The 20154-nt window shown below is 40.3% G+C and overlaps 2 protein-coding genes across 11 annotated transcripts in view; one reads left to right on the top strand and one right to left on the bottom strand.

The window, feature by feature from the left end:
* COLEC10 (collectin subfamily member 10) overlaps positions 1-20154 on the top strand; it is a 449524-nt gene that overhangs the window by 282176 nt on the left and 147194 nt on the right. For 9 of the 10 annotated variants that reach the window (XM_060287701.2, XM_060287702.1, XM_030875661.2 and 6 more), the window contains one exon: positions 5455-5545. The exons of the other annotated variant lie outside the window; for it this stretch is intronic. The gene's annotated coding sequence lies outside the window, so the exon portion shown is untranslated. The remainder of the gene's footprint in view (positions 1-5454; positions 5546-20154) is intronic. 10 annotated transcript variants of the gene reach the window in all.
* The window catches only part of TNFRSF11B (TNF receptor superfamily member 11b), a 28976-nt gene that overhangs the window by 6439 nt on the left and 2383 nt on the right, over positions 1-20154 (bottom strand). The window contains exon 2 of the mRNA XM_030875660.2: positions 3325-3694. Within this exon, the coding sequence (XP_030731520.1) occupies positions 3325-3694 (370 nt within the window). The remainder of the gene's footprint in view (positions 1-3324; positions 3695-20154) is intronic.

Here is a 20154-nt window from a genome sequence, read left to right on the forward strand (position 1 = left end):
TACTAAAGGGACAAAGGAAAGCTACAGAAAGTTAATAAATTTCATTTATTAAAATTTTCAGCCTCCCATCTCATTGTATCCTTTTCCAAAACCAGAAAAGAAGAGTACAATGGATCGGTTTTAGTTTCAACTCTGGCTTCTTTCTTTTCTAAAGGGATTGATGATTCATTGGCCAATAAAAATGACAGACGGTTGGCAGAAAGAAAAGAGAAGGGGGAACCGTGCATGAAACCTTCACATGTTAAATGCCATTTGCAGGGTTGCAGTGACATCATCTTTAGGAACCACTTTACAAAGAGGTCTATTTTTTTAAGTACTTTCTTGCTACACTCCTCTCCTTAAATGGGATCCAACTTGATACCAAATTATCCAATATCGTAAGCAGAGGTATTTGGACAGAGATTCCATGGTATTATTTCATTGCTACTATTCTGGGGATAAATGGTCTTGGACATCTGGATCCAAGTCTCCCTTTGCCAACTGCACAAAGAAGAATCTTGTCATTCTTCACATACATGTTGATGGCTTGGGTGTGCTCATGTGTCCCAATGAGAAAATCATAGGTACAAGACATTCTTTCAGGTAATTTAGCCTGTAAAGTTCTCTACCAAGAGGAATCCAAGAATTATAGAAGGAAAGTTTTTTTAATGTATTTGGAGGCTTTATGTAATGACCTTTCTGAAAACGACTCCCCTCTTTTATGACTGATAGAACTTCTTATAAAAAGATGTATCCATCTAAGTAAATGATTTTGCCTTATTAATATCAACAGAAACATACAAAGTACAATCTGGCAGGCAAAATGTGAAATAGAATGGCAAGAGGAGTTGTGCTTTTCAGTGGAGAATTCACCATGCTAGCCATAAGCAATTACATAAGAATTTCGGGACTAACAGGATGAAGTACAGTTGATCCTTGAACAGTGGTGGGTTAGGGGCACCAACAGGCTGCACAGTCGAAAATCCCGTTATAACTTTATAGTCAGCCCTCTGTAGCGGGGTTCTGCATTCACAGATTCAAGCAACTGTGATCATGTCATACTGTAGTATTTACTATTGAAAAAAAATGTGCATACAAGTGGACCTGCGTAGTTCAAACCCATGTTGTCAAGGGTCAGTGTAAAATATGGAGAGGAGAAGACAATCTGGCTTCAAAACAACAACCACGGGCTTCCCTGGTGGCGCAGTGGTTGGGAGTCCGCCTGCCGATGCAGGGGACATGGGTTCGTGCCCCAGTCCGGGAAGATCCCACGTGCCACGGAGCGGCTGGGCCCGTGAGCCATGGCCGCTGAGCCTGCTCGTCCGGAGCCTGTGCTCCGCAACGGGAGAGGCCACAGCAGTGAGAGGCCTGCGTACCGCAAAAAAAAAAAAAAAAAAAAAAAAAAAAAAAAACGAAGAATGATTATTAAATACTTTTTAGAATAATACTACAGAATCTTGTCTTTGGACTGGAAACCTCGTATTTTCCATGAGGAACTCCTTTGTAGGTTTCTAGGGAGGGAGCAGTAAGTAAATGAATAAACGTGTACCTTTGTACTAAGTCTTCTGACTGCCTGCTTACTTTGTTCTACAAACAAATTTTCATGCTTATGTGAGAAAAATCCTTACTACTTCCATTATTTTTCAAAGCTTTGTAGTTTCCAAGCTGCATAGCCCCTGCTTAATTAATTTCCCCACATATATAAATTACTGAATTGAATTCAGTGGATCTGTTTCTGTTGGGTGGGCTTCCCCCTCTACATCTCGGCTTAGCTTTTGAGTCCCAGAGTATCATCCAATAAAAGCTAAGAAGTGTCACCAATTTCTTCCTCAGATACTCATACTAGAGGCATTTTAAGGAACTGTCATGCAATTTGCACCTTCTGTGATTAATTTTATAAAATTCACAACTTAGGCAACTTAGTAGTTCATTTTTTTTTTTTTTTTTTGTGGTACGCGGGCCTCTCTCTGCTGTGGCCTCTCCCATTGCGGAGCACAGGCTCCGGACGCGCAGGCTCAGCGGCCACGGCTCACGGGCCCAGCCGCTCTGCGGCATGTGGGATCTGCCCGGACCGTGGCACGAACCCGTGTCCCCTGCATCGGCAGGTGGGCCCTCAACCACTGCACCACCAGGGAAGCCCAGTAGTTCAATTTTTGAATATGTTTCCTTTGTAGGCCTTTAAACCTAAAATGTTTATAATCATTTAGAATCTATATTACAACTTCTTAAAATCAAAATAGTTACAAATAATTAGCATTCTCAAAACCAATGACTGTCAACCAGGGGTGATTTTGCCATCCAGGGGACATTTGGCAATGTCTGGGCCATTTTTGGTTGTCACAACTGGGGGAAGAGTGCTATTAGCATCTAGTGGCTAAAGACCAGGGATACTGCTAAACACTCTACAATGTACCAGACAGCTGCCCACAAAAAGAATTATCCAGCCCCCAAATGTTAGTAGAGCTGAGGTTGAGAAACACTGCTTCAGACTGTGTCATTGGAATCTATACCGATTACTGCTTCCTCCAGAAAAGTAGGTGAATACTCTTAATTTTCCCAGGCCAGGAGAGCATGCAGACTATACCGAAGCTTCGTGAATGTAGCAAAAAAACAAAAAAAAGTGGGTTACAACCTTAGAAAGTTCAGTGCACGCTGGCCTTAACCTATGCTATTCAAAATGCAAAAAGAGAAGGTACTTTGTTTGTAGACAGGTACTTACTCTTGGCTTGACAGTCTGCTTTGTCTAAGATAAAGGATAAGCTCATTGAAGAGATGCTGCTACCATCTTTATCCTCCCAGACACTCAACTGCCAGGCCAAAGGAAGAACTAGCTTCATTTTTAATAATGAACTGCATTTCCCCTAGCCATTCTCATTTCTTACATAATTAATTATAACTACTCATTGTTAGCACGCCAGAGCCTCATTAATATCCGCATAATTACTCTCTTGGTATCAGTTAACATTTTTAATGTTTGTCAGGAAGCACTGCAGTTTGAAGCTCTCCATGCTGAAGTGAAACACAGAGGCATAGCTCAGCTATAAACAGTGCAACTCGGAGTGTGTCCCTTTAAGGAAGAGCAGTCAATCATGCATCTCATTAGGGAGTGATTTGCTGCATTTGAGATTTGTAACTAAATTGCCCCTTAGTGGCAAAGTGTTCCTCTGAGGAATGGTTCTTTGGCAGCCATCCAGACACATAGTACATACCTAGCAGGTTCCATTACCTTTGCAATTTGCTGTCCTGTAATGTCACCGGGACAAACATGTTCCCTTAACCTTTCCCTACTGCCTGACTGTGTGTGATGCTAATGAATTCGGCGGCATGTTGGAAGCGAATGCATACCAGCGTGTAGCACTCCAAATCCAGAGGGACAGCTCTTATGTTTCAAGCAGAACTCCAGCTCCAGGTAGCGCCCCTCCTCGCATTCGCACACGCGGTTGTGGGTGCGATTGCACTCCTGCTTGACGTACTGCAGTTCCTTGCACACTGGGCTGCAGTACAGACACTCGTCGCTGGTGTGCCAGCTGTCTGTGTAGTAGTGGTCAGGACAAGGGGCGCACAGGGTCTTCCGCCTCGCTGTGCAGTGCTGTTTTAGGGAGGTGCCAGGAGGACATTTATCACACAGCAGCTGACGAGAGGTTTCAGGGTCATAATGAAGGTACTTCGGAGGAAAGGTTTCCTGGGTGGTCCATTTAATGGAGATGTCCAGGAACTAGAAGAAGAAAGGGAAATCGTGGCATGTTAGCGTGGAAATGGGGTGGTTCTTCTGTGCAAAAGCATCATTAACCTCAAAGAGTCCTTTAATACCTGAAGCCTCATGCCCTTCCTGCCTACTGAGCTACGACCCCAGAAAGTGATTTCAGAAGCCATAATTCTTGCCTCTAAGTAGCTTAATCTCAAAGACCAAGATGGCAATAGCAGCAAAACATATTCAGTAAATCTAGCTCGTAGATGGCTGGAGTGGAAAGCTCATCAGAATAGAAATGATTACACTTAGATGCACCGCTAAATAACCCATGTGCCCTGAGTGACACTTTACCTCCCTGGGCTTCAGGATTATCTAGATTAGTGAGTTGGGTGAACTAGTGGTTCTCAGAATAGCTATACCAGAATCACCTAGACACCTTGATAACATCTAGAGTCCTGAGATTTATATCCCTAAACATTCTGATTCCACAGATGTGAAGCTGGGGCTGGGGATTGAAAAATCTACTGCTGTGATTCCCATGTGTGGAGCCCATACTCAATAAATATAATTTATTCACTTGACGATAGTTGTGTCCCAGGCTCTGTTCTGGGCAATTGGGATACAGTAGTGAATAAAATAGTCAATAAACTCTGTCTATGGAGTTTACCATCCAACTGGGGGAGTAAGAAAATAAATAACAAATTACACATAAATTATACAATAGAAAATAAGTGTTGTAAAAAAATTGGAAATATGGAGGGGAAGGTAGAGAGATAACAAACTTTAAATGGGGTGGTCACAGTAGCATATTTAGGACGAGATGATATTTTTCTTTTAGTTTTCCCGTTCTAAGATGTAATGATTCCAAACATATGGTAAAGTAAACAGTTGGTGATAACAGTCATTCTGATCATTCATTCACTCATGCAACAGATATGTACTGCATGCCTACCAGAAATATACCAGAAATATGCTGGTGAGTAAGATGTGATCTTGGGACTTCCCTGGAGGCGCAGTGGTTAAGAATCCGCCTGCCAAAGCAGGGGACATGGGTTCGATCCCTGGTCCGGGAAGATCCCACGTGCCACAGAGAAATTAAGGCCATGCGTCACAACTACTGATCCTGCGCTCTAGAGCCTGTGAGCCACAACTACTGAGCCCACGCGCCTCAACTACTGAAGCCCGCGGGCCTAGAGCCTGTGCTCCACAACAAGAGAAGCCACTGCGGTGAGAAGCCCGCACACCGCAACGAAGATCCAATGCAGCCAAAAAGAAAAAAAAAATGATAAAAGATATGATCTTTGTCTCTGTGCAGCTGGTAATCTACTGGAAGATTCCTAGAATTTTAAGACATATTTCCTCCATAACATCATATGGTGCAGTCTTGAATCTCATAGGTGAATGATGTCTAGAAAATTAAATGACCACCTCTCTTAAGGTTAATTGGGAAAAACTTCAGGGAGCAGGCAGGGTTTCAGAAGTTTCCGTCCATAATGGCCGAAGAGCTGTGTGCGTAGGAGAAAGATTTTGCAGGCAAGAGTACTGCTTGGGAAGGCAGCGCCACATGGGCATTCTGTCTTGTAGTCTAGATCTCAGAAGGTCTTCAAGGGAACACTGAAGTAGTTCTTCACACTAATTAGAAGAAAAAGTGTTGTTTGTGCGTAGGGGTGGTTTGTTTGGGTTTTATTGTTTGTTTCTGATACAGGGATCAACACTGACTGTTCTCAGGCTTTGGGAAGGTGGCAGGCCAAATAATAATTTTTTCCAAACTTTCTTCTTTGCAGAACTCAGGAAATCTCACAGAAACCCATTGACCTGGAAAAAGTGTGCCAAGCTAGGGAAACAGCACTCCCTTTTGAAAGAGGAATAACAAAGGTAAAGAAAGGCCTTTTTCATACGCATTTGGGCATTTTAATAAGTAATTCTATTCACTTCTTATTGGGACATGACAAGGGTCAGGGATGTCTGGACCTAATATGAGCTGATAAACCAGATTGAACGAATAAAAGATCTCACCTAGGGCCATGGACTGTTTAACTGAGAGCAATTTTCAGAGTGCTGTGATGTAAGGGACTCCTAACCAACAATAAGTAGAATACAGTGCAAAACCAGGGCTGCTTCGGTGGTATTTTCAGGACGCTCTCATGACCCGAGGGTTTTGGAGAAATGTATGTTCTTGAATTTCCCTGGGGTTTTCTATTGGCTCAGATAAACTGGGTCAACATTAGGAGAAAGAAGTGGACCAGTAACGAGTGAAAGCTCTGTGGTTTGGTCTGGATTTGTCAGAAATAGATGGAATCTGTTCATTCAACACATATCTATTGAGCATCTACCATGTACCAGGCATTGTAGAAGATCTTAGCATATGGTGGCACACGAAACAAAGATGCTCTTCAAACTGCCCACAGTCTAGTGAGGAGGCAGAGAACATAGAAGGAAAGAATAAATAACTACAAATAACGATCAATGTTTGGAAGGAAATGAAGCAAGATGAACTGACTTTGTTGCTTCTTGGTCATTCGAATCATATTATGCTATATTTTTCAAGGCCCCTGTGTGGGCTTGGCTCAAATATTTCGAAAATATTCAACGCTAGGGAATGAAGTTTTCGTGATGCAACTCGCAAAGCCACAGGAAAGCAATGAAAAATGCTTTTTTTCTCTTGATGTTCACTTTCAGTTTCCTGAAAAGCCACTTTTGAGGGTTCTCTTCTTTCAAGAAGCTCAGCTCAGAGGTCCATAGGGATATGCCTTTGTCCTGCTTGCTGCTGCTGAGTGAGCCCCATCCTGGTAGGGCTAGCAGTCCTGAGACTTCCCCCCGCCTGACTTCCCATCACGCCCCCTTCCTCACACCAACATGGCTCATTTACTCATCAGCGGACCCTTTTCTCTCTTACCAAGAAGTGACGAGGATGAGATGGGAAAAACCCCACAGATGGTGCTCACTACAAGCAGCCCCACAAATACAAGACCTGACCAAGAATACTGATGCAATTTGTATTTTTCTAGGCAATTGGACATGACATTGTTGGTTTCCTGAAACCATGCTTAGGAAATTAGTTGCCATCTCTTCAAAATACAGGGAAGCTTAGGTGAAACGAATCCACAGAGAAAAAATAAATAAATCAGGTTGACTTAAGGATTAGAGAGCAGTTATAATGGTGAAGGTCATTTCTCCTCGGCTACCGCATGGAATGATCGTATATATTTTTTAAAAAATTGGAAAGCCGTTAGGAACTGCAGACTTGTTTTCAGCAAGTTCCATTGGGCCTCTGTGTTTTATTTGAAAATTTTCCACTTTGGTAAAATGACAGAACTCTGTGTGGCCCATATTGGATACTGAGTCTCCCTATCTGGTTAGCCCCAATTCCTGCACCAAATTTCTGGAACCAGTTACTGGACAGAGGATGGGCAAAGTTAATAAAGCTCTTCATCTCAGTCCTCTCTCTCACTTTCTTCTGCCTTTCCTAGAAAAGCAGTGAGGAAGAAGCCAAAGGAGGACAGACCATCTTAACACTGGCTCTATCTCCTTTGCCAGCTGATAATATTTAAAGTCTAAGAAGAGTTCAAAAATAAATGTTTCTGTGCAGTGCATAACATAACCACTGATGAATATCTGCAAAGGCTGGGACACGTACATAGGTGTCTATGCAGAAGCATAAAGTGCTGTCTGTAAAAGAGGCCAGTCTGCTTTGGGTTATGCTTGATTTTTAAAGAAAAATTAAATGGAATTTTCTCTCCATTTTTTCTTTCTTCCTCTCCCCATTCCCTACCCATCCATCCTCTGGTGTAGACCCCTAATCCTTGAAGGGAATCCAGAAGTCCTCTAATCTAGTGCCTCCCACAAGTCCAGGAATCCTTCCTGAAGCCCCCCATGTCTCTTTTCTTGAAAGGACAGTTCAGGCTCCATCTATAGTAGCTTTGTCCCTCTCCTCACCTTCCATTTTTCTTTCATGTTGGACTGTGTTAAAGAATGTTCTCTTTCAAACCCAACCATCTTTCCTCATCTGTCAAATATTAGCAGGTGATTGTAGTGGGTGAAGGTGATGGGTGGGCTGAATTAGTTGTTCTCTGAAGCATTTTCTGGCTCTACCATTTTTCTTTCTATCACTGTAATATTGACAGAGTTTAAGTAGCCAATGAACTTGGAAACAAATGTTTTGCTCTAACCCCCCTCCTACTTCTTGTTCCACTCTTTTATTTGTAAAACCCCTTTTTACAATACTTTGCTCTACTGTGCTTTGATTTATTGTGCTTCACAGCACAATATATGTGTTTTTTACAACTGAACGTTTGTGGCAACCCTGTGTTGAGCGTCCATTGGTGCCATTTTTCCAGCAGCACTTGCTCACTTTGTGTCACATTTTGGTAATGCTTGCAATGTTTCAAACTTTTTCATTATCATTCTATTTGCTGTGGTAATGTGTGATCAGTGATCTTTTTCTTTTTCCCCTGGCCGTGCCACGTGGCATGTGAGATTGTAGTTCCCCAACCAGGGATGGAACTCGTGCCCCTGCAGTGCAAGCACAGAGTCTTAACCACTGGACCGCCAGGGACTTCCCTGTGATCAGTGATCTTTAATGTTATTATTGCAAAAAGATTATGACCTACTGAAGGCTCAGATGACAGCATTTTTTGACGATAAAGTACTTTTTAATTAGGGTATATACATTGTTTTGTAGACATAATGCCATTGCACACTTAATAGGCTACAGTATAGTGTAAACATAACTTTTATATGCACTGGGAAACCAAAAGATTCATGTGATGTGCTTTATTGTGATATTCCTTTGATTGTGGTGGTCTGGAATCGAACCCGCGATATCTCCAAGCTATGCCTATACTGCAGAACTCTCTTATCAACCTCCAGTTTTCAGATTCACCCATGCCTTCCATTCCCTCTGTAAAACCAAGGGCTGCCCCAGCTCGCCGGATTCTTAGCCATGCCTTCTCCTTGAGCATTCCAGCTCCCATTTGCTCTCTTAAAAAAGTCAGTGATATGTTTGCTGCTGACTCTGTTGATACTCATTGTATGTATGTGTCTGTATATGCTGTAGTTGTAACTATAGTTGGGAGACTCAAATATTATGTAAACCAGTAAACATGGGTGTGAAAAAATTATTTTTCTATGAAAAGTAAATTGAATGCTTGGGGGATGACTTGATAAAGTTGAGGCATGGAAAAACAAAACAACAACAACAGAACCCTACCATAGCATCTGAGGTAGCTGAGACAACTGCAAAAACAAAATGGGGAAAACATCCAGAAGGATTATATAATCAATTTATTTCAAAAATGTCTTTAAGTTCCAAAACTGAAATGGATGGGCCATACATTTTAGATAAGGGTTTTGTAAGAAAGACAGCATGGGACTCCAGGTAGCCAACACAGATTCTAAGAAAGGCCTTGACTATATCTCAAAATACGGGTGAATGAATGTTTATTTAAATGTTTTAAGTCAAAATAAAATATTTAAGATATAGGTATGTAATTTTTATTATTAAATGCTTTAACTGATCTTTCAATTAATCACATAACCCTTAGTCCCAAACATAAAATTTCTAACAAAATTCCCCATATTTAGGAGTTATATGGTAGTGGAAAGAAAAATGGGCAATATGAAGGTAGAATTCTGTTTTGTCTGTTCCATTCTAACAAACACACATTAAATCTCTGTGCCAGGCGTTGAACTGAAAAATAATCTTTATAACACATTGGTTGGTACCTACTTTATGATGTTTTACCAGTATCATCATTAAGTCTCCACAAGCTACAAAATGAGTCTTAGAATGACCAACCATCCCAGGTCACAGTGATTAGTAGAGGCAGAATTAAAACCCAGAGCATGTGTCATAGAATACTATTGTTTGGCCATATCCTTTAACATTTACTAAATGCTCTAACTTATGCTATAGCCTTCATGCGCAGTCCAAAAGTAAGCCCTAAAATGCTAACTTTTCATTCAGATTCGAGAGCATAGTGTTAGGAGATCACGAAAGTGAGGAGATCAACCAAAGCCTAGATGAACTGATGATTTTTCTTTCTTTGTGCTAAGACTAGCTCTTGTCCAAAGTTACTGAGATGGAAATTTCTTAGATGACAAGTGATTTCACTACAGCAGGCTACCAGTATATGCTTCTCCTTAAAGGATACAAGAATACACTTCCTCCAGCAAATTTATTTTTGCATGATGCAATGCAGCCAGTCGCATACCACTGGGCTTGCTCTCTCTGGTATACAGAACCATGAGTGACCCGGTGGGTTTCCGTTTATGGAAAATTCATTAAAAGGAGCCCACACAAAGCTTGAAATAACTACTTGGTTTGGGAGTTCCTTTTGTGATCCCTCGTCATGATCTTTGCCACAGAAAACTATTTGAGGACTCTCCAGAGTTAGCTAAACTTCTGGTCAGTTTGGAAACCATAGTATTTTACAGTTCATCTTAGCCAAGAAAGGAAACATTCAGGATATATATCATGGTGAGTTTCCTAAAGATCTCTTGTAGTATAAACTATAAAGCTTATTTTTTTAAAAAAAAAAAAAACCTCTTTTCCTATGAAGATTAGTTTACTTGACTTTCTATAGTCTTATAGTATAGTAACTTCTCTCCTATTTCCTCCATTCCTTAAATAATTTATTTATTCATTCATTCAGTGAACACTTATTGAAACAATTACTATGCTCTGGAAATATTGCTAAACAATGGGGTTGAATAAGTTAATATTCCTGTTTGCTAGAACATTCATCCAAAAGCCTAGGCTGATGTAAAATACTCATAAATCACTGCAAAACAATTGGAGGTAAAACAGAGGAAAAAGAGGATCAAGAAAAGGCTCAATAGAGAAACAGGTCAGAAATGAGGAGAAGCTGAAATTAGACAGTGGTAAGGAGGAGAGGAAGGGATAGGTATGATATATTAGCTGATTGCATGGGGAGGGAGGTACTAGAAATAGCAAATAGAGAACATGCCCATGAATTCTGACTACTAGATATGTGGTGTTGCCAATAATTACCAACAGCAGGAGGAGGAAACAATTATGGAGGAAGACAATGAATTTAGTTTTGGATCTTCCAACTATGAGACTCAAGTGATGATGTCGAGTAGACACCTAACTACGTGTATTGGGTATTCAGGATAGAAACGCAGCTAAAGACACAGATTTCAGGGTTATGAACACGTAAATGGCTCTAGAAACAGAGAATAGGATGGCATTACCCAAGGATATTGTACAGAAGCAAAAAAAGATTAAAATGTTTACCTTTGGAACCTACAGACATTTGCAAGATGGGATGAAAAAGAGAAAAAAAAGTAGGGATATCACAGAAAGTTTCAAGAAGAATGCTAAATGGATAATGTATAAGAATATCTAAAAAGCGTACAGCTTTTAGATCCATTAGATTGATGTGAATTTACAGGAGCACTTTTAGCTGGAAACCTACATGCCAGGGTTCCAAGCTTAGTTCGACCACCAGCTTAATAACCCTTGGCCATTATCTTACCTCTAAAATGAGAATAATCCTTATTTTATCTATCCCTATACAATTGTTTTAAAATTAGTAAAGGGACACAAATAAACTCGGTAAAGAATAAGATTCCAGACAAGAATGAGTCAGTATTACATATGCTAATTACATAGGAGGTGGGAAATGGGGGACATTTTGAATCAGTCTCATTTTAGGAGACATTTTGAAGTTTCTTGGTCAGTAGGGAGTAACACACCTAAAATATGCCGTAAGTCGATTATCTATCCTATTCTTAATCATCTCCAGAAAAAGCATCTCTGACTTGTTTTTAAAATCAGTTTCAGTATCTTCCCAACTTGTATCACTTGCTTGGTCTAAGTAAAATATTTCAAGGCAGTTCCACAGATTTGCTTAGAGGGCTCAGATAGAAAAGGGTTTGTTTCCATACACCTTAAATGCTTAGCATGGTGTCTTATACATAGCACGTATTCAATATATCTATTTTAATTTTATTCAATTCAATAGATATTGAGTACCTACTATGTGTAATTAGGATTACTGGTGATTCTACAGACACAGATAAATAGCCTCCATGTAAAGGATAAATTTTCAAGGACAAGGACAAAATCTGCAGCTTTCTCATCTGTAAAATGATAGTGATGACAGAATTTGCTTAAAGGAAGATTTTTGTTTAAGCATCTTTCATTTCGCTTGGCATTTTGCATGTACTGTTCCATTTGTATTTAGCTTCTATTTGAAAGGTAAGTGTGTAAAAAAGCAGGTAGCTCATTTGAGAGGTTTATCTCCTGCTGCCAGTTCCCCACCTGAGGGTCTACCACTGCCTAATAATTTCCACAATAGCCAGGATTAGGTCTCTAGGTCAGGATGTAGAGCAAATGCATTAAAATCTGTTCATTTGCTGCCAACAGCTTTTGCTAGGTAAACAGGAGAAGGGAAACACAAGCAATTATGATTTATTAGATGAATCACTGGGCCAAATTTTACACTCTTTTGCTTCCCTTGGGGCTGAAGAACTGTCTCCAGGTAAAACTTAACTTTAAATGAGTTTTTTTCGGTTCCCTTCAAGAAGTTTCCTCTAGTTGTTTGGAGGCTTTTTCATTTAATTAGCAGTACCTTGTTTATGTTTGGAATCAACCAGAATTGTCAGAACAGAGTTGCTTATGAGGCTTGTGCTGCTTCAGAGGAGTTTATAGGTAATTAACATTTGATAGATTAACAAATAAATGAGAGAATCTCTAAGACAAAAGAACTTGTAATGCAGGTAAACACTTCAGACTTCCCGAGGGAGATGTGTAGAAATCTCCCACATTTTGGATCTCAGATCTTAATATTTCTTCTCTTGGACTTCTATTAATCACAAGATTTGAGATATAGCATCAATTCTGAAAATTTCAACTCAACAACAGGGCTGGTTGCAATTCTCCTTATAATTATGTCCATTCAGGCCCACTTGACAAGCACAAGGGTGATATCACTAGTTCAGTTTTCCAGCTACAGTCCCTGGCATTTTGAGCTCAGAATGGGCAATACAGTTTAGTATGTTGATTTTTTTTTTTTTTTTTTTTTTTTTTTTTTGTGGCACGCGGCCCTCTCACTGCCGTGGCCTCTCCCGTTGCAGAGCACAGGCTCCGGACGCGCAGGCTCAGCGGCCATGGCTCATGGGCCCAGCCGCTCCACGGCATGTGGGATCTTCCTGGACTGGGGCACGAACCCGTGTCCCCTGCATTGGCAGACGGATTCTCAACCACTGTGCCACCAGGGAAGCCCTAGTATGTTGATATTTTTGAACATCAAATTTTAAATTCCATTTTATATCTACCTTTCCTCAAAGATAATACATTGCTCACATCATCCTATGAGTCAATCTGGTTGCTAATGATCTAGATTGAAACCCAATCAATATATGGTCAAGGGCAGCTCGTGAGAGGAAGTTAGAAAAAAACAGCCATGGTGGTTATGAAATGGAATAGAAACTAGAAATGGAAATGGAATAAAACAGGATGTGATTTAAACATGTAGACATTTATCTTGTGCCTATAACATGCAAAACATCATACTGGAAGCCCTGGGTGATATGCTGAATAATAATAACACAATATATTATAACATCATTACATAATAGGCTCTATACTGAGCCCTTTCTTCACATGCTATTGTCATCCCTCCCCTCCAACCTCTGAGGTGATAGTATTAACCCCATTTTATAGATGAAGAAACAGTCCCAGAGAAGTTGAGTGACTTGTCAAAAGTCACAGAGCTAGTACCCATCTGAGCTGGGATTCAAATCCAATCTTGTCTGAACCTAAGCCTTTAACAATTGACTATTCCCCCTGGGAACCTGCAGTATTACTAACGAGATAGGCATATAAATGATCACCTATGACACAATGTAAAATTCAGTAAGATCTATATTTTGTCTATCTGTCCATACATCCATCCATGCCATCCCATCCCCTATCTATCTGTCATCTATCTGTCTATCTATCTATCTGTCATCTATCTGTCTATCTATCTATCTATCATTTATCCCTGTGAATAAATTCTTCTCTGTCTTCTGTCCTGGAATGCAGTAGTTCACACAGCCTCTCTGGAAGATGGTCTTGTGAGACTGAGCAATCAGTTGCACTTTATACTAAGTAGCAGCTTCTCAGTGATGCACCCCCTTGAAGTTGCCTTCCTTTTTTGCTTACTTTTCTTTCACCCGCTCTTGCTTCCCTAGGATTGCACTTTTCTAATGAGGAGCTAAAATATAAAGCGTTTGCCTCATGCTCTATACCCTAATGGGTCTGGACTTAGAATTCAAGTCCAGTAAGGAGCCCAGGACATTTAATTTCAACAGAAAAAACAAAGACAAAAACATGGTGACCCCCTCCAGCTGAAGGAGGAGCTGAAAAAAGGATGAAAAAATACATTGCAATCACTTTGACCAAGGATATGACTCTGAGCCGCATCCCAGGGCATTCTTAACCCCGGCAGACAAGAGAACTCTGGTTGAAGGAACCCAGAAGCTTTGCTCTGCCTTATGGGTATTTTTCACGGGACTCAGCTGCTAGATGTAAGCTCCTACAGGACAGAAAATACTTCTCAGCCAGGTCACCTTAGGGAAAATTACCTAACTTCTCTGAATCTCAGTTTCCTTGCCTGTAAAATAGATACCAATCTCCACATTCGAGGATTTTTGTGAAAATGAAGGTTGTTAGCATTGCCGTCTGTCCAGGACCTAGGATGATATAGAAATTAATACCTGGAACATGGTTTATTTGCAGTGAAAGAGGGAAAGAGAAAAAAATGTTGGAGGTCATATATGGACAAATAAGTGCTCTAATGTGGAAGTGACTTCTGTCATTTACACTCACAAGTCATTGCCAGAACTATTCACACCCCAACCCCCTTGCTCCCCAGAGAAAACTAAGAACTACAATCTTACCATGTTTCTGAAAGGGAGGAGAATGGAAAATGTTTACAAACGGCACTAACGACTACATCATTGTGCAGTAACCATCACTCACACTTTCTAGTTGACCTTTGTTTTAGCACAATCTAGTTGATTTTTTTCCTTTTACTGGATGTTAGAAGAGACAGGAAACAGTGTGGGAGCAGAGGGATGTGTCTAACAGCCCATGTAGAGTTCCAGTGCAGTATTTAATGGTCATGCCAACCCACCCATTATCATGCTTATTTCACCTGAACGTTTGACACTTATTCCAAAGAGCAGTATGCAGTTGTCGAGTACTTCCTTGTGAATACAGATTGAAAACTCTGCTCAAAAGGAGTCTAAGGAGATTGCTGGTGACCATAATTATACCGCTTTAGTAAGTCCTGAGGGAATGTCTTGGACCTGGCTTCTAACTATATGGGATATGAAAATACACACATTAATGGCTTCTATGCTAGCTGAAGACAAAAAGGACTTGTTTCAGAATGAAAAAATAGTTTTTAGTTTAAAAGAATAATCTGTGATCCTAAAGCCCAGATCTAGTCTTGCTACTTAAAAGCAGGCGACATTTCAAAAGCTGCTTCCTCTTGTGATCTCATTGATTTAAACAGAATTTCTTATAAATGAAACCAGTTGGGCGGAAGAAACTTTGACAATTGCAACAAAATAGATTTTTTTTTTTAATTTCTTTGGTATACTTTTTTTTTTTTTTTTTGCATAGATAACTAAGTCCATTTGATCTTTGTATGTCTGGAATATTAGCAGGTATATAGTAAAAAATTTTGATTCATTTTTTAATGACAAAGACTTAAAACCAAAGCAGACCTTCCACACATCACCCGGTCCAACACCCCTGTTTTAGAGATGAACAAAGTAAGACTCAGAGAAGTGAAGTCACTGGCTGGACCTCAGAATCTAAGGCAAAACTGAGAAATAAGATCCCTTGCTTCTTGTCTGCTGTTGTAGAGTTCTTACTGTCATTACACCCCACAAATGAATTCCTAAATTACTTTTGTTGGTGTTGGTGTTGGTGTTGGTGGTGATGCCAACTGATGGTGGAGGGGGGCTTTCTAAAGACTAAGGTCTTGATATCCATATTTTCTAAGAATAAAAAATAGTTTTTTTGAACAAGAAAGTACCATTACATGGCAAGGGAGGTTTGGGGATCAAAGACCAGAGAAGAAAACTGAATTTACTAAAGGCGGTCACAAAGCTTAGATGAATTTCTATCTTGTTTTAAATCTAAATTCATCTTGACACAGATTTTCCTACTTTAAAGTTGATTATTTAAGAGGCTCTTATAGAAAATGCTTCCAAGGTGCAGACTAAATTGTAGTGAAAATCCTAAGGCTGCTCTTTTTCGTTTTAAGGAAGATGCTTCAAGGAAATTAAACAATGTTTTCACAGTATTAAAACTATAATACTAAAGAGATTGATTTTTTAAAAATCCCAATAAGAAAGTAATAAATCAGGGCTTTTTGGAGCACACTACTTTTTTAGAAGTATGACCTTCAGAAATGACCTTTCATTTCCTCCTGCATCCTCTATCCATTTATGGTCTGGCTGATTCAGGTGCTTCTGAGAAATTAGGGTGAAAAAAAAAACCTACCCAAGCACCTGGAAAGTTATGTCACCTTGTAGTTGAGAGAAACCATTTTAGTGTGTCTGTAGACTGTTCTGGCCTTTGGAACATTCATTTAGCAAGGCCAGGTAAATGTGAGAGGGAGTGGGTACCACACAGCTTCTTACCTAATGTGTTGTAACACTATTCTTATCCCTACAACTGTCTAAAAGAATTCTTTTTTTAGACTTTCTATGCTAGTTACCCCAAAATAAATATTCTGTGGTAGTGAGTTCCAAAAACTAATTACATGTCACATAAAAATACCGTGTGTATTTCAAGTTGGCTATACCTCACTCTTTCTTCTTGCATAGATAGTTTACAGATGTTGCTAGGATTTCTGATTGACTAGTTCCTGCTCTTGTGGGTTGCTAAGTTTTATTTTGATTTTTGTTTTCTTTTCTAAACATGGCTGCTATTACTGTTCATACTTGCATTTTGTTTACCTGACTGTCAATATCAGAAATGTACTCTGGAGCTGCTCCCTCCTTTCCTCTCTTGCCCTGTGAAATATCCTTCCCTATGGCTTAAAAACAAACAAACAGAAAAAACAAACAAACAAAAAACCCATTCTATGCTCATGACCCAGATTTTCTTATCTCAAGTCCAGGCTTCCCCTGTGCTCTGAACTTTTTTGAATCCAAATGCCTATTTGACATCTCCATTGGGATGTTTTACGAATGTATCAAATTTATCAAACCAAGAATGAACACTTGATGGGAAGGTCAAAAAGGGGATTCAGCTGAGGTTAGGTAGCACCTGCAAGGGTATACATATAAATCTGGTTCATTTTTGTTGCTCTCTTAAGAATGGACCTCCACGACGGTATTGGTATGTATCTTCATAGTAGAAATGGACAAAAGAATATTTAAAATACTGGTCAGGTGGGTAGGGTGTTATATTTATATTTTGAAAGAGATCAAAGCTAACATTAAAATGTTAGATCTCCGGCAGTAAGCTACATTCTGTTGGGATCTCCATGGAAATTGCTGGTAGGTTATACACACACCCCAGCAAATCTCACCGTAGCTCCTTTGACTCAGCAAACACGCATTTAGCGTCAGGCACTGTGCAGACCTGGGGGCTATAAATATGAATCACATGAAAATTTATGTCTGCAAAGAGCTCATATTTTGTTTACCACAGGTGTAGTACTATCCCCTAGAAGTTCTGGAAATTTGTGGGCGATTTCTGTTGTCACGGTTTCTATGTGCTGCTAAATGTCCCCAATGATCAAGAATAATCCCATGTCCCACATACTTTCAAATGTCCTGTTGACTGATATAAGTGATCTAAGTTAAAAAAAAAATATATATATATCATTATATGAGCCTGGATTTGAACTCCATTTTATATATTTATATACACACACACATATATATACACGCACATATATACACATATGTAAATATATATAAATATATATGCACAAACACGTATACATATGTATATACATATAAAGTGGTTTTCGCATGATTTTTATACATATTGAATTTTCTAGGAATTTAACAACATAAAATTTGATAGACGGTTGTACTTTGTTTTGTTTCAAACTTTAGCAAGATTTGTTCTCCATTCAAAAAAATCACAGCACCAAAGCCAGGACTGATCATGGTTTTGAACCCCAATGTGACACGTGTGCTCCCATCTTTGTTCCTCCTAGTCTGTTCATGGCAATTCTATGTAAAGATGCTAATATAACATTACTTCACTAAGTCTTCTAGTGAAGCTTATTTTATTATAAATTACTTTCTTTTTATTTCTCCTTTATAGTATAGTTATGCCAGTATATTGATTTTTTAAAATTCTGTATGTAGGTAAAATATAGGCGCTCTAAATTTCATTTCAGGAGAGCAAGGGAGTTGTTACAAAGGGTTTTTTGGTTTGTTTGTTTGTTTGTTTTGTGGTACGCGGGCCTCTCACTGTTGTGGCCTCTCTCATTGTGGAGCACAGTCTCCGGACGTGCAGGCTCAGCGGCCACGGCTCACGGGCCCAGCCGCTCCACGGCATGTGGGATCTTCGCGGACCGGGGCATGAACCTGTGTCCCCTGCATCAGCAGGCAGACTCTCAACCACTGCGCCACCAGGGAAGCCCACAAAGGGTTTTTTTAATAAGTGCATGGAAGAAGTCTGATCTGATGGAGAGCTACTGCTCTACAGGGTAAGACACTCAAATACACAGATAATGTTGGCATCTCTGCTCCATAGTAACAACATCAGGGGTAGCCAAGCATCATTAGGTAAGGCGTTGAATAATGCAAACATAATTTTTTACAAAATTACTCTTTCTCTGAAATATACTTTCCAGTCCTCTTTTTTGGGGCCACAAAGGAGAAACTCAGGCTAAAGGAAATACTGCTGGTCAACAAGATACAAAAGGAAATAATGCTTTTTACAGAAAGCTTTCACAAAAAGGGAACATGCAGGCAGGGGGGCTGAGAGTTGCTTAGAGCAAAACCCAGCTGGCAAGTTAGTGGGTAGGAGAGCAAGAATATTTGAGTGTGTGCTTAGCGCCCCTTTGATAGACACTGCCATAGCTCTCCTTCTAGAACTAAGTGGATAAAACATCTGGCACAGAAAGCCTTCTTCCCTGACCAGTGGAATTGGACAACTGTGGTTTTAACCTAAGAAGTAAAATTAAAGACCAGATTGAAATTAGGAATTGTGCTGACGGTTCATGGGTGATAGAGGCCAGAAAGGTTGCTAGGGTCAGAGGTTCAGGACTGTTGTGGACTGAGTATATGTTAGATTCTCCCCAAAACTTCAGAGTTATCATTCTCTTAAACAAACAAACAAAAAGGCTAGACAGATATACTCAACCACTGGGGGAAGGGAAGGAAACCAAAACAAACAACAACAAAAGGAGGAGGGACACATCAGGCAGTTGTCCAGAGAAAAAACATTTACTACCCCCCCCAGTGCTTCACCCCGCCCCCCAACCCCAAGCCCTAGTGTCTCACATTAATTCAGAGCTTAGCTTTGAGAAGGCCAATGGATGGTTCTAGAGCTCCATGTTGGGACGTTTCAGCCACCAGTTAAAATCTAGTCCTAGACCAGGATGTTCCTAGTCTAGGGAGGCTCCTTGAGCAACCATGAAAGAAATAACTTGGTGATGTGACCACCTCATCTCGCAGAGTAGGTCTCTAATTAGCTACATCAGTGAGCATTCCAGAAAGCCCATGACTATGGCATTAGTCCTAATGACCACACCCCCTCAGTGCTTGCTTACAGGCATATCCTCTGCTCTCACAAAAAGAATCTAGAATTGGGGGCTTCCCTGGTGGCGCAGTGGTTGAGAGTCCGCCTGCCGATGCAGGGGGCACGGGTTCGTGCCCCGGTCCGGGAAGATCCCACATGCCGCGGAGCGGCTGGGCCCGTGAGCCATGGCCGCTGAGCCTGCGCGTCCGGAGCCTGTGCTCCGCAACGGGAGAGGCCACAACGGTGAGAGGCCCGTATACCGAAAAAAGAATCTAGAATTGTACTTTGCCTCACAATTTTACCTTCTTCCACTTCTTAGATTCAGGATGCCTTGATTTTATCTCCAACAGTGAAACATTCTATTGCTCCTTCAAGGTAATAGTTGGTGGCCATCTCTCCCTCCCATGAGCTTCGTCAGCACTTTGTGTACGTAATTCATTTGGGTCTAGAGCGCCCTACAGTTATCTGTGAGCATAAGGCTAGAAGCTAGTGTTGATATGGAACAGGAACTTTATGGGGTTATCTTGCATGTGTGCATATTATTATCTCTATTTTATAGAAAACTAAAACTCAAGAGACATGTAAATTGCCACACGATCTTTCATCAAGTAAGCAGTGGTCCTGGTATTTGAATTTTGATCCAAAATAACCGAGTTCGTAACCACTGCACAGCAACTTTCTTTATGAGGTCCTGGAAGGCAGGATCTTTTATGTTCCCACGTCACCTAGTGCTTCTCCTTTTGTT

This window comes from Globicephala melas, chromosome 17 (assembly GCF_963455315.2).
Source record: "Globicephala melas chromosome 17, mGloMel1.2, whole genome shotgun sequence".
Lineage (NCBI taxonomy): Eukaryota > Metazoa > Chordata > Mammalia > Artiodactyla > Delphinidae > Globicephala > Globicephala melas.